General features: G+C 42.3%; 1 protein-coding gene and 2 long non-coding RNA genes across 3 annotated transcripts in view; all 3 read left to right on the top strand.

Annotated features, from left to right (window-relative positions):
• The window catches only part of LOC112227906 (F-box/LRR-repeat protein 7-like), a 32,441-nt gene extending 30,848 nt beyond the window's left edge, over nt 1–1,593 (top strand). Inside the window, exon 4 of the mRNA XM_024392899.2 lies at nt 221–1,593. Within this exon, the coding sequence (XP_024248667.1) occupies nt 221–957 (737 nt within the window). The 3' untranslated portion in view covers nt 958–1,593. The remainder of the gene's footprint in view (nt 1–220) is intronic.
• A 543-nt stretch (nt 1,594–2,136) lies between these two features.
• On the top strand, nt 2,137–3,639 carry LOC121841326. Its single transcript, XR_006080298.1, has 3 exons — nt 2,137–2,171; nt 2,514–3,210; nt 3,360–3,639. It is a non-coding gene; the product is annotated as an uncharacterized LOC121841326 (long non-coding RNA).
• Nucleotides 3,640–3,651: 12 nt separating this feature from the next.
• On the top strand, nt 3,652–7,951 carry LOC112245288. Its single transcript, XR_002952705.2, has 3 exons — nt 3,652–3,740; nt 3,836–4,201; nt 7,602–7,951. It is a non-coding gene; the product is annotated as an uncharacterized LOC112245288 (long non-coding RNA).
• The last annotated feature ends 5,152 nt before the right edge of the window (nt 7,952–13,103 follow it).

Below are 13,103 nucleotides of genomic sequence, written 5' to 3'. Positions count from 1 at the left end.
AAGAAGTATGGTTGGGCAATATAGCAGGTTCTACTTTGGCACCCTCAAGTGGTCTTTTCTCACATAGCTGCAACATTAGTACAAATTATAAGGAAATTGCGTATGCTATACTAAGAGAGAATGGTCAGAGAACAAAATATGTAAATTGCTTGAAGTTATAGACCAAGACCAGTTACGATTACATGGCTGTCTTTGTAATAAGCCCCTTCTGTTCCTTCAGGCTGTTCCAAGGTGACCTGCATCAGCCTCACCCAGGAGGCTTCAGTCCAGCTCTCTCCACTGCATGGCCAGCAGATCTCCATCCACTACCTGGACATGTCTGACTGTTTTTCCCTGGAGGACCAGGGCCTCCGCACCATTGCCTCCCACTGCCCCCGCCTCACACACCTCTACCTGCGGCGCTGCACGCGCCTCACTGACGAAGCCCTGCGCCACCTGGCTCTGCACTGCCCCTCCGTCAGGGAGCTCAGCCTCAGCGACTGCCGCCTGGTGGGGGATTTCGGGCTGCGCGAGGTGGCCCGCCTGGAGGGCTGCCTGCGCTACCTGAGTGTGGCCCACTGCGGCCGCATCACAGACGTGGGGGTGCGCTACGTGGCTCGCTACTGCCCGCGGCTCCGGTACCTGAATGCGCGGGGCTGCGAGGGCCTCACGGACCACGGCCTGGGACACTTGGCCAGGAGCTGCCCCAAACTCAAGTCCCTGGATGTAGGCAAGTGCCCGTTGGTGTCAGACAGCGGGCTGGAGCAGCTGGCACTGTATTGCCAGGGCCTGAGGAGGCTGAGCCTGAGGGCGTGCGAGAGCGTGACGGGTCGAGGGCTACGGGCTATAGCCGCGAACTGCTGCGACCTGCAGCTGCTCAACGTACAGGACTGCGAGGTGTCGCCGGAGGCACTGCGATTCGTTAGGCGCCACTGCAGACGTTGCGTCATAGAGCACACGAACCCCGGGTTCTTCTGAGAGAGGGATCACTGGATTCACCTTCTGACAAATGGATATGTTTAAATACCTGCTCTGGGGTTGACCAAGAAGAGGGCTGAGTTGTCAGGACTAGTTGGAAAGGGTGTGCAATATCCACTTGTGTCTTTTTTTAAGGTTATTTGCATGGTTAATAATGCTGTTCTTTGCGTACACTCACATGGAATGTATTTAACATATTTATCTGTATAAAGGGAGGCAAATGTTTCAATGTATTAGACCTTGTTTGGTATTCCTCTCACATGACACATTTCGGATGTGACGTTTGCTATGCAATAACATTGAGCACTGGGTACAGATTAATTTCGAATGCCTTCTCTTTACCTTTGTCCATATTTTGTGCTTCATTTCATCAACATTAAGGAGACAGATATTCACCATTACATTGTACACATTCCTTTTTGCGCAGGAAGTTATTCCACACCAAACCACTATGAATGTATCACTAGTAAGCTAACCCAATAACCAGCATATCTGGTGACTTCTTAACCCTGTGTTCAAATCCAGTAGGAAGAAAGGTGTATCTTTGTCAGTCTTAAGTGCTTATAATGTTTCTTTTTTTTGTATTTTGTGTGCATATGTACTTTATCAAATCTAATAGACAATCACTTCAATTGAGCTCAATGGTGTCATGCGTCTTGACTATTTTATCTTGCAAAGTACAGTGTATAGAATTAATGTATGGACTCAATGTATCGACTCAGTGTACAACTACGTTTTTACCACCAAATAGAAAACAAAAGGATTGATGTTCTTTTGACCAGGAACACGTTGCTGCTACAATTATTCTAATAAACAGCTTTGTAATAAACAATTCTTCGACCATCAGGACATATTTTTCACACAAAATGAAGTGAATATAGCCACGAGACGTGACGCATGAGTATGTGGACATGAGTATGCATGAAGTTCATTTGTAGTAGCACTCGCTATTTAGGGCCATTCGGGTGCTTGAAAAAGCATAGTATCTAATAAATACTGGTGCTACCATAAGTGGCTTGCTACCATATACGGTATCGTACGCTATATACGGTAACTTAACTGACAGAGAGCCGACAGAGAGAGTGCTAGAGATAATCCGTTGAGTTGTTAACCAAAGGTCATTGTTCTGTGTGTGTCTGCGCATGTGTGACACAGCACTTCACAACACGCTTCCTGTTTATTAATTCCATTGCTGTACCATGTTACCTCATATGGTAAGGACTGTGTGTCACCGCAACTTTGGCCACCATCCTCTAGGGTTGTGTTCCTGTTATAACACACTGACAAAGAAGAGTAGAATAACATTTGAGTACCTGAGTGTTAAACAGTTGTTATTTTCACTGTCTTGTATTGTAGCTTACATGTCTTCTTCTCTGTTCTTCTGTTATGTTTACGTAGAAATTGGAATTTCAAATCACTGACTGACAACCAATGACAGTTAACACTGATAGTCACTGGTTTGTGTGTATGTGAGTGTGTGCGTGTTTATGATTGATTTGAATGCCGATGTAATGTATGTGTTTTCATCAGTCTGAATTTCTCTTTCTCTCTGAAAGTAACAGCCACGATGAAACAGTTTCTGTTGAGTTTTTGCCTGGCTGTAGGCCTTTTCAGCACGTTGTTACCTCAAACAGGTACATATTGCATTACAGATTTTGTCCTTATTTAACCTACAACCTGATTCTACTCCCCTCCTTTTTACCTATTGGGCAATATGACTTCAAGTCTTACTGACAGACACGTCTGTACTTGCACCAAACTACCCCGAACTCGGGTTATGGTTTGGATCCTTGGGGAGGCTTAGCTGTGGGTGGAACCTTCCAATATGATGGATCGGCCCTGGTGGCCTATCAGAATGTGGTTGTGGTTGTCATTCAGTATCGCCTTAGCATCCTGGGTTTCTTAAGGTATGACCTTGACAACATTTCACCAGTGTTACTCTACATTTACTCCAATTCGCATTAAGTGCCTTAAACTCTAACTGAACTATAGTATGTTTTACAATGGTGCCTTGAATGTTAATTTGATGTGTCAGGTGTGCCAAAACAATTGCAACCTTAGACATTACAACACCATGTGTATTGTTTATTTGCTTCAAGTACAGGAGACAAACATGCAGGTGGTAACTGGGGCTTCTTGGACCAGATTGCCAGCCTTCAGTGGGTTCGTGATAATATCATGGATTTTGGGGGAGACCCAGACTCAGTCACCATCTTCGGACAATCTACCTGGGGCATTAGTGCATCCATGCTGGTAGGTATGAGAAAGACAATGTGACACAGCAGTGAGATGGTCAGGTACAAAAGAAGAGGTGTGGTTGAATTTATACCTCACAGTGTAAACCATCAAAACCAAAGAGAGTAGCACTGTTTGACCCAATGGCTCTGTCTATCACCTGACAGGTGTTGTGTCCATTAGCTGAGGGCCTGTTTCCCAGAGCCATCCCAATGAGTGGAGTGGCACCACTAGAGGCCCATTACGACCAACAACCCACTGGCCAATGCCAAGATACTCATGAATACCTATGTAACACAGCATCCAGGTCCACACCCACCCTGCCCCCATTAATGCTGGTACAAAACAAACCATTGGTTACAATATGAATAACATGATGGCCCTGACTATGACCTAAAATAGTAACCAGTCTTCTCTGAGAGGGTTTGTTAATGGCAGGTGAATTCCTCTCCCATTCCAGATGATGTCCAATCTGTCAGAGTGTGATGACAGCACTACTGAGAAGATTGTGCAGTGCGTCAGAGGGACATACTCACACCATCAAAAAAGTATGAGGTCATTCAGTTCTGTTTGATGTGGCTTAGTTTGGCATGTTGGTCTATTATCATATGCACGGAAGCTAACAAAAATATCTGTATTTTAGGTTCAGGCATTCATGGGCCCTGCATTGATGGTGTGCTCCTGAAAGGGCCTCCTGAAGAGGTTTTGAAGAACAAGGAGTTCCTGAAGGTTCCTATGGTTGTAGAGGTGGTCAACCATGAATTTGGATGGGTTATGTCTCAGGCAAGCTCACTGGATTTTATATCTTGTTGTGAGATTTTCTTTAAGACAACATTATTGTGGTCATCAGACCAGATTACTGTACCTGTATCACATTTCAGATATCTTCACCTCTGTTGCAGTCTAACTGTTGTTTCTGATGCCATAGTTTTATTTTATGCACCTTTGGGTTCTGTTGATGGCATGGAGAAGCAGTCTGTGGAATCCGTGATGGACATTTTCTTCTTATGTAAGTTCTCCTTATTCATCCACTTATATACTTAATTAATTAATTAATTAACTCACGAGAATTGGCCTACAGTGCATTTGGAAATTATTCAGACTCCTTGAATTGTTTCACATTTTGTTACGTTACAGAGGTATTCTAAAATGAATGAATTGTTTTTTCTCTCATCAATCCACACACAATACCCCATAAAAACAGGTTTTTAGAAATGTTTCTAAAGTTATATATTGAGTCTTCTTGTGTATGACGCTACATGCTTGACACACTTGTACTTGGGGAGTTTCTCCCATTCTTCACTGGAGATCCTCTCAAGCTCTGTCAGTTTGGACGGGGAGCATCGCTGTACAGCTATTTTCAGGTCTTTCCAGAGATGTTTGATCAGGTTTAAGTCCGGGCTCTGGCTGGGCTACTCAAGGACATTCAGAGACTTGTCCTGTAGCCACTCCTGCCTTGTTTTGGCTGTGTGTTTAGGGTGGTTGTCCTGTTGGAAGGTAAACCTTCACCCCAGTCTGAGGTCCTGAGCGCTCTGGAGCAGGTTTTCATCAAGGATCTCTCTGTACTTTGTTACGTTCATCTTTCCCTCAATCCTGACTAGTCTCCCAGTCCCTGTCGCTCCAAAAACTCCCAACATCATGATGCTGCCACCACCATGCTTCACCATAGGGATGGTGCCAGGTTTCCTCCAGATGTGATGCTTGGCATTCAGGCCAAAGAGTTCAATCTTGGTTTCATCAGACCAGATAATCTTGTTTCTCATGGTCTGAGAGTCTTTAGGTGCCTTTTGGAAAACTCGAAGGGGGCTGTCATGTGCCTTTTACTGAGGAGTGGCTTCCGTCTGGCCTGATTGGGGGAGTGCTGCAGAGATGGTTGTCCTGGAAGTTTCTCCCATCTCCACAGAGGAACTCTGGAGCTCTAACAGAGTGACCATCAGGTTCTTGGTCACCTCCCTGACCAAGGCCCTTCTCTCCCGATTGCTAAGTTTGGCCGGGCGTTCAGCACTAGGCAGAGTCTTGATGATTCCAAACTTCTACCATTTAAGAATGATGGAGGCAACTGTGGTCTTGAGGACCTTCAATGCTGCAGAAATGTTTACGTACCCTTCCCCAGATCTGTGCCTTGACACAATCCTGTCTCGGCAGCTCTACTGAAAAGTCCTTCGACCTCCTGGTTTGGTTTTTGCTCTGACATGCACTGTCAACTGTGGGACCTTTTATAGACAGGTGTGTGCCTTTCTAAATCCTGTCCAATCAATTTAATTGACCACAGGTGTACTCTAATCAAGCTGTAGAAACATCTCAAGGATCAAGGATGCACCTGAGCTCAATTTTGAGTATCATAGCAAAGGTTCTGAATAGTTATGTAAATAAGTAGTCTGTTTTATTTTATTTTATACATTTGCAAAACATTTTAAAAACCTGTTTTCGCTTTGTCATTATGGGGTGTAGATTGATGAGGAAAAACATTTAATTTAATCAATTTTAGACTAAGGCTGTAACATAACAAAATGTGGAAAAAGTCAAGAGGTCTGAATACTTTCCAAATGCACTGTATATTGATAGGAATAAATTGAAATGTTTCTTACAGAATAAATATTAAATGCATAAGCATGGTAGCAATTGAAAGGGACTAGTTTGGAGTATTAGACAAAGGTTGAGGATACAACAGTTCACCTTACACAAGACTGAATCCAAACATTACACTGTTGATTTTACGTGCATTTTACATTTACTGTACTTTTCGCTGCATTTGTTGATAACGAAATCAGAAAATACTCTGGATGAATTCAGTAACATGATAAGAATTGTCCTGGAAAAGTGGGGTAGGTGCAACATAAGACAAGGGTTTGAGTGGTGTCGCCAAGTGACCAGACAAGTCATTTCAATGCACTTTTATGACTCAAAGAAGGGTTTTCAACTATAAAGTGCTTTTTTTTTAGCTCTCCTAGCTGTGCAGTTGAGGAACTAGAGTAATCACACTTGACGTTGTTTTGTTTGGAACACAACCCTGCAATCACACAATTATTGTTGTTTCCGCCAAAAACTGACCATTCATAAATCGCATCCTGGGTCAGGTGGGCATCATTTGAAAGCTTGTTCTATTGCCGACATGAGCTAACTAAGTTTTAAAATAAGATCCTATTGTGTTAGGCTTTCACAAGGCAATGCAGAGAAACAGATCATCATTTTGGTGGCGGCAAATTGTGTTACAATAGGCAAACGTCTCATTCTGTTCAGAAAAACCCACGGTATGACGCCATGTCATATTGTAACTGAACATCAAACATAGGGATCATAAACATTGACACCGTATGACATGAGTTTTATGATATGGAAATGGGAAGTGCACATTTAGACTCAAGTGGGGTTTGATTTGCTTGTTTGACATCAAAGCGAAATGTATTATAATCCTCATTGAATACATTGAGTCCTCTTCATTTACAGCATTTCCCTCATTTCCTTCACTCAGTCAACAACAAAAAAATAGCAAAAGTCTTGTCACGTCACTTGTCACTTGTCATCTGTCATTTTCAACCCGTATACGGGTACAAGTGTAAAGGGATACACCAATAGTTCATTCCACTGGTTGTTAGATTGCAATAGGTGGACAAAAAGTCAACATTTTATAGCTAGAATCCTTCATTGCTACATACATTTTTGGAATTATAAATGAATGATATACTGCATACCCATTGATTCTTGAAGAATGTAGCCTATAAATTCCTATTGAGTTTAGTTGAACTGTTCCAGCCCATCAGAACCCAAAATATAAGCTTGTTTTACTACAATGTTTGTAAACAATGTAAATGTATAGCCTCAAAACATGGTTAAAACTATAATTTTTATATCATAGAGGGTCAGTCCTTGCATCCATAGCAGTCTATGAATTTGATAGTGGTTACCGATATCCAGGCCTTTGCCTCAGCTTTTTACCAAAACAGAGGCCGGGTTACACTTTGTTATTATTTCAATTATTGTTATTATTTCAATTATTGTTATTATTTCAATTATTTCAAAAAGGATTATAGCTTTAAAGGATGCAATCTTATCAGTTTGAAATCATGACATCTGGTCTTAATGGGCTCATTGTAGAGGAATACCTCCAGCATGCGAAAAACCCAGAGGACATACGGGATGCATTCAGTGCAGCCTGTCTCACCATGTAACTTACAACATCCCTGTGTCATCACTGCATTAACTCTCCATCCAGAGATTATATACATACTATGTGTGTCCCCTGATGGACCGACCAGTGAAGAGGACGAAGTGTTAAGCAGGATAGCGATGGCATACATGGCCAACTTCGCACGCACTGGGTGTAATCTTTAATTTCCTTTCATGGCTTTTTTTGCCCATTCCCTAAGAGTATCATGAGATATTTCTTAAATGTTGTCTCTTTCTCTCAGGTCTCCCAATGGGCTGTGGTTGGTGGAGTGGACTCCCCTTTGACCACACTGAGAGTTAACTGAACCTGGGCTTGGAGCAGACAGTGGGCCTGGGACTGAAGCAGAACAGGTCCCACTTCCTGAATGTAGTCCTGCCCCGAAACTCTCAATCCACCAGACAGCCAATGAGGAGCTCTAAATCTCTGGGCTTTACCATATATGGACCCTTCAATTAACACATGATCAACAATTAATTTGGTAACACTTTGGCTACAGTACATTCTGAAATCCATTGTAATATTGAATACATAATGTAAACTTTCACTGCTATGCGGATGACACACAGCTGTACATTTCAATGAAACATGGTGAAGCCCCAAAATTGCCCTCGCTAGAAGCGGAAGGAAGTGGATGGCTGCAAACTTTCTACTATTAAACTCGGACAAAACAGAGATGCTTGTTCTAGGTCCCAAGAAACAAAGAGATATTCTGTTGAATCTGACAATTAATCTTAATGGTTGTACAGTCGTCTCAAATAAAACTGTGAAGGACCTCGGCGTTACTCTGGACCCTGATCTCTCTTTTGAAGAACATATCAAGACCATTTCAAGGACATCTTTTTTCCATCTACGTAACATTGCAAAAATCAGAAACTTTCTGTCCAAAAATGATGCAGAAAAATTAATCCATGCTTTTGTCACTTCTAGGTTAGACTACTGCAATGCTCTATTTTCCGGCTACCCGGATAAAGCACTAAATAAACTTCAGTTAGTGCTAAATACGGCTGCTAGAATCCTGACTAGAACCAAAAAATTTGATCATATTACTCCAGTGCTAGCCTCTCTACACTGGCTTCCTGTCAAAGCAAGGGCTGATTTCACGGTTTTACTGCTAACCTACAAAGCATTACATGGGCTTGCTCCTACCTATCTCTCTGATTTGGTCCTGCCGTACATACCTACACGTACGCTACGGTCACAAGACGCAGGCCTCCTAATTGTCCCTAAATTTCTAAGCAAACAGCTGGAGGCAGGGCTTTCTCCTATAGAGCTCCATTTTTATGGAACGGTCTGCCTACCCATGTCAGAGACGCAAACTCGGTCTCAACCTTTAAGTCTTTACTGAAGACTCATCTCTTCAGTGGGTCATATGATTGAGTGTAGTCTGGCCCAGGAGTGGGAAGGTGAACGGAAAGGCTCTGGAGCAACGAACCGCACTTGCTGTCTCTGCCTGGCCGGTTCCCCTCTTTCCACTGGGATTCTCTGCCTCTAACCCTATTACAGGGGCTGGGTCACTGGCTTACTGGGGCTCTCTCATGCCGTCCCTGGAGGGTGCGTCACCTGAGTGGGTTGATTCACTGTTGTGGTCATCCTGTCTGGGTTGGCGCCCCCTTGGGTTGTGCCGTGGCGGAGATCTTTGTGGGCTATACTCAGCCTTGTCTCAGGATGGTAAGTTGGTGGTTGAAGATATCCCTCTAGTGGTGTGGGGGCTGTGCTTTGGCAAAGTGGGTGGGGTTATATCCTTCCTGTTTGGCCCTGTCCGGGGTGACCTCGGATGGGGCCACAGTGTCTCCTGACCCCTCCTGTCTCAGCCTCCAGTATTTATGCTGCAGTAGTTTATGTGTCGGGGGGCTGGGGTCAGTTTGTTATATCTGGAGTACTTCTCCTGTCCTATTCGGTGTCCTGTGTGAATCTAAGTGTGCGTTCTCTAATTCTCTCCTTCTCTCTTTCTTTCTCTCTCTCGGAGGACCTGAGCCCTAGGACCTGAGCTCCAGGACTACCTGACATGATGACTCCTTGCTGTCCCCAGTCCACCTGGCCATGCTGCTGTTCCAGTTTCAACTGACCTGAGCCCTAGGACCATGCCCCAGGACTACCTGACATGATGACTCCTTGCTGTCCCCAGTCCACCTGGCCATGCTGCTGCTCCAGTTTCAACTTCCACCTGACTGTGCTGCTGCTCCAGTTTTCAACTGTTCTGCCTTATTATTATTCGACCATGCTGGTCATTTATGAACATTTGAACATCTTGGCCATGTTCTGTTATAATCTCCACCCGGCACAGCCAGAAGAGGACTGGCCACCCCACATAGCCTGGTTCCTCTCTAGGTTTCTTCCTAGGTTTTGGCCTTTCTAGGGAGTTTTTCCTAGCCACCGTGCTTCTACACCTGCATTGCTTGCTGTTTGGGGTTTTAGGCTGGGTTTCTGTACAGCACTTTGAGATATCAGCTGATGTACGAAGGGCTATATAAATAAATTGGATTTGATTTGATTTGAATACATTATGTTGTATAAACATGCGTTTTAAATACTGTGGCTGGAAAAATACACATGTATGTTGTACAATGGATTAATAAAGATGTAAAAGATTACACTCCTGGTAAATGATGTTGAATAAATGTGTTATGACGGTTGCTATGATTGATACTGCAACACTCATATAGTGTTGCATTTTAAGGCCCCCTGGTGTTGACACTGAAGAGTTAACTTCCTTTAATAAAAGTCTTCTCCAGCATTTGTTCATTTACAAACACACATATGTAGGTAAGACAGGATAACTCCACACAGGCAGAAAGCACCATTAAAACCAGCGGAGTGAGAAAGACATTCCAAACACCCACGTCTAGTGCATTTTAGGAAAGCAGATTAATACATAAAGCAAACAGTAGGCTACAAATCTCGTGAACACAAAAGTGCCTTTTGATAGTTCAAATTTCTGTCGCTACCAAATCAAGTGAATTCAGATTATGATAACTTCTTATGGGTTGAGAAATACATTTCAGATTGCCAGCTACATAACTAACCAATAAAACCACAATAGAAATAAATCATCAACATTGCAGGTCCACTTTAGTATATGTTAGCTGTATTAGCTATAACATGGTGAAATATAACCCCCATATTCCATTTACAAAAGGTATAGCATTGACAAAGTTTGATATGACTGACAAATTTAATTCACAAGGTTATTTATGTAAGTTAAATAGGCTGTCCATTTGTAGGGTAATACAAACCCTAGTTAACTTTTCAACCTCGTTTTCCTTATCTCCAGTACCATACCAGAGTCTACATATGTGAAAATGTTTCTATGACATTTAAAAAAATATATTTAACAAGGCAAGTCAGTTAAGAGCAAATTCTTATTTACAATGACGGCCTACTGGGGAACAGTGGGTTTAACTGCCTTGTTCAGGGGCAGAACGACAGATTCATACAATGTCAGCTCGGGGTCCTGAAAATGGCTTGTCTGTTACACCAGGGTAGGATTAAAAGTACACTGAAAGAAAGAAATGTTCTTAAATGGTTCTTCCTCAGCTCTTAAGGTTCCTTGGAGAACGCTTGCCCGATAAAGAACATTTGGGTTAAGTATGGGATACTTGACGTGGCCTCTACTGTTCTTCAGAATTTATCTATTCCAGTCTGTTACTTGGATTTGGTTGTTCCACTTTACAGTAGATGTAAAACGTAGTCTCATATCTTAGTCTTTCCAAACCTGGCAGTCAATCTGAATGCAGGTTGAAGGAGAAGGTTGGATATCCCCACTGGAATATCACTTTGCAAGCCAGCATAATGTGAGGCCTAATGTGGCCTGTAAACTATGAGTTTCAGGCCACTGAATTAGGGTAAAACTAGGCCCTCAAAAGAAGTCACTATGAAATACGTATTGTCTTGAAAAATAAAACATGTATTTAACATATTGACTTAGGACAGTGGTCACCTACCTTTTCTGAGTCAAGATCACTTTGAGTCAAAATGCAAGCTGAGATCTACCGCTCAGATTTTTTTTGAACATGACATTAACCTATTAAAAATAGTACTGGAGCAACTGACCATCATTTTTTTTTTAAATCAGAAGAGTGAAAATAACTAATAATTCTCCCTTCAGTGTTGGGGTAGCTACACTAAAATAGTTTACCAAGTTACCAATTACTTTGCACTGGAAGAAAATAAGCTACACTTATAGCTTACTTAACTAAAGTTATTTTGAAAAATGTGTTCACTACATCCAGACTACTATGTGAAAAATTCTTATATCTAAATCTGAAATGGCCCAATACAATATCACTGCATATTGGCTTTGCTTGAAATTCCCTGCCAATTCATTGTTGTTCAAACCATTTAATTTTTTTAATATTTCAACATTTTAGGTAGGATATTTGATCACACCGGTAATAGATCAGTTGTACATTTTTGAATTAGTATTTTACCCCCCCCCCTTGCTCCCCAATATCGTCCTATCCAATTACGATCTTGTCTCATAGCTGCAACTACCAAAAAGGCGACGGTCGAGTCATGCGTCCTCCAAAACATGACCAGCCTCATGCACAAATTCATGCTGTTACTCCTACGAACAGAGAAAGTGAAATATTCATCAATATTAAAAAAGACCCAAGCCGCTAATAATAACGAAGCAAGCCTGTTGAAACACTTTCCTACTCATTTATTACAGCTGCAGTGCTGGTTGTAGCACGAGTGGAAGTAAGAAGAACAAGCATTTTATAGCTTATATAACCAAAGTGTTGAATAAAAAGTGTTGACAGTGCGGAGTAAGAACTTAAACATGAACTACAGCTGAAGTCAGAAGTTTACATACACCAATTACATTTAAACTCAGTTATTCACAATTCCTGACATTTAATCCTACTAAAAAATTCCCTGTCAGTCAGTTAGGATCACCACTTTATTTTAAGAATGTGAAATGTCAGAATAATAGAGAATGATTTATTTCAGCTTTTTATTTCTTTCCTCACATTCACAGTGGGTCAGAAGTTTACATACACTCAATTAGGATTTGGTAGCATTGACTTTAAATTGTTTAACTTGGGTCAAATCTTTCAGGTAGCCTTCCACAAGCTTCCCACAATAAGTTGGGTGAATTTTGGCCCATTCCTCCTGACAGAGCTGCTGTAACTGAGTCAGGTTTGTAGGCCTCCTTGCTCGCACACACTTTTTCTGTTCTGCCCACAAATTTTCCATAGGATTGAGGTCAGGGCTTTGTGATGGCCACTCCAATACCTTGACTTTGTTGTCCTTAAGCCATTTGCCACAACGTTGGAAGTATGCTTGGGGTCATTGTCCATTTGGAAAACCCATTTGTGACCAAGCATTAACTTCCTGACTGATGTCTTGAGATGTTGCTTCAATATATCCACATCATTTTCTTTCCTCATGATGCCATCAATTTTGTGAAGTGCACCAGTCCCCCCTGCAGCAAAGCACCCCCACAACATGATGCTGCCACCCCTGTGCTACCCGGTTGGGATGGTGTTCTTTGGCTTGCAAGCCTCCCCCTTTCACCTCCAAACATAACGATGGTCATTATGGCCAACATTTCAATTTTAGTTCATCAGACCAGAGAACATTTCTTCAAAAAGTACAATCTTTGTCCCCATGTGCAGTTGCAAACCGTAGTCTGGCTTTTTATGGCGGTTTTGGAGCAGTGGCTTCTTCCTTGCTGAGCGGCCTTTCAGGTTATGTCGATATAGGACTCATTTTCCTGTGGATATAGATACTTTTGTACCTG

This window comes from Oncorhynchus tshawytscha, linkage group LG29 (genome assembly GCF_018296145.1).
Source record: "Oncorhynchus tshawytscha isolate Ot180627B linkage group LG29, Otsh_v2.0, whole genome shotgun sequence".
NCBI classification, from domain to species: domain Eukaryota; kingdom Metazoa; phylum Chordata; class Actinopteri; order Salmoniformes; family Salmonidae; genus Oncorhynchus; species Oncorhynchus tshawytscha.
This window is presented reverse-complemented; position numbering and strand designations above follow the sequence as displayed.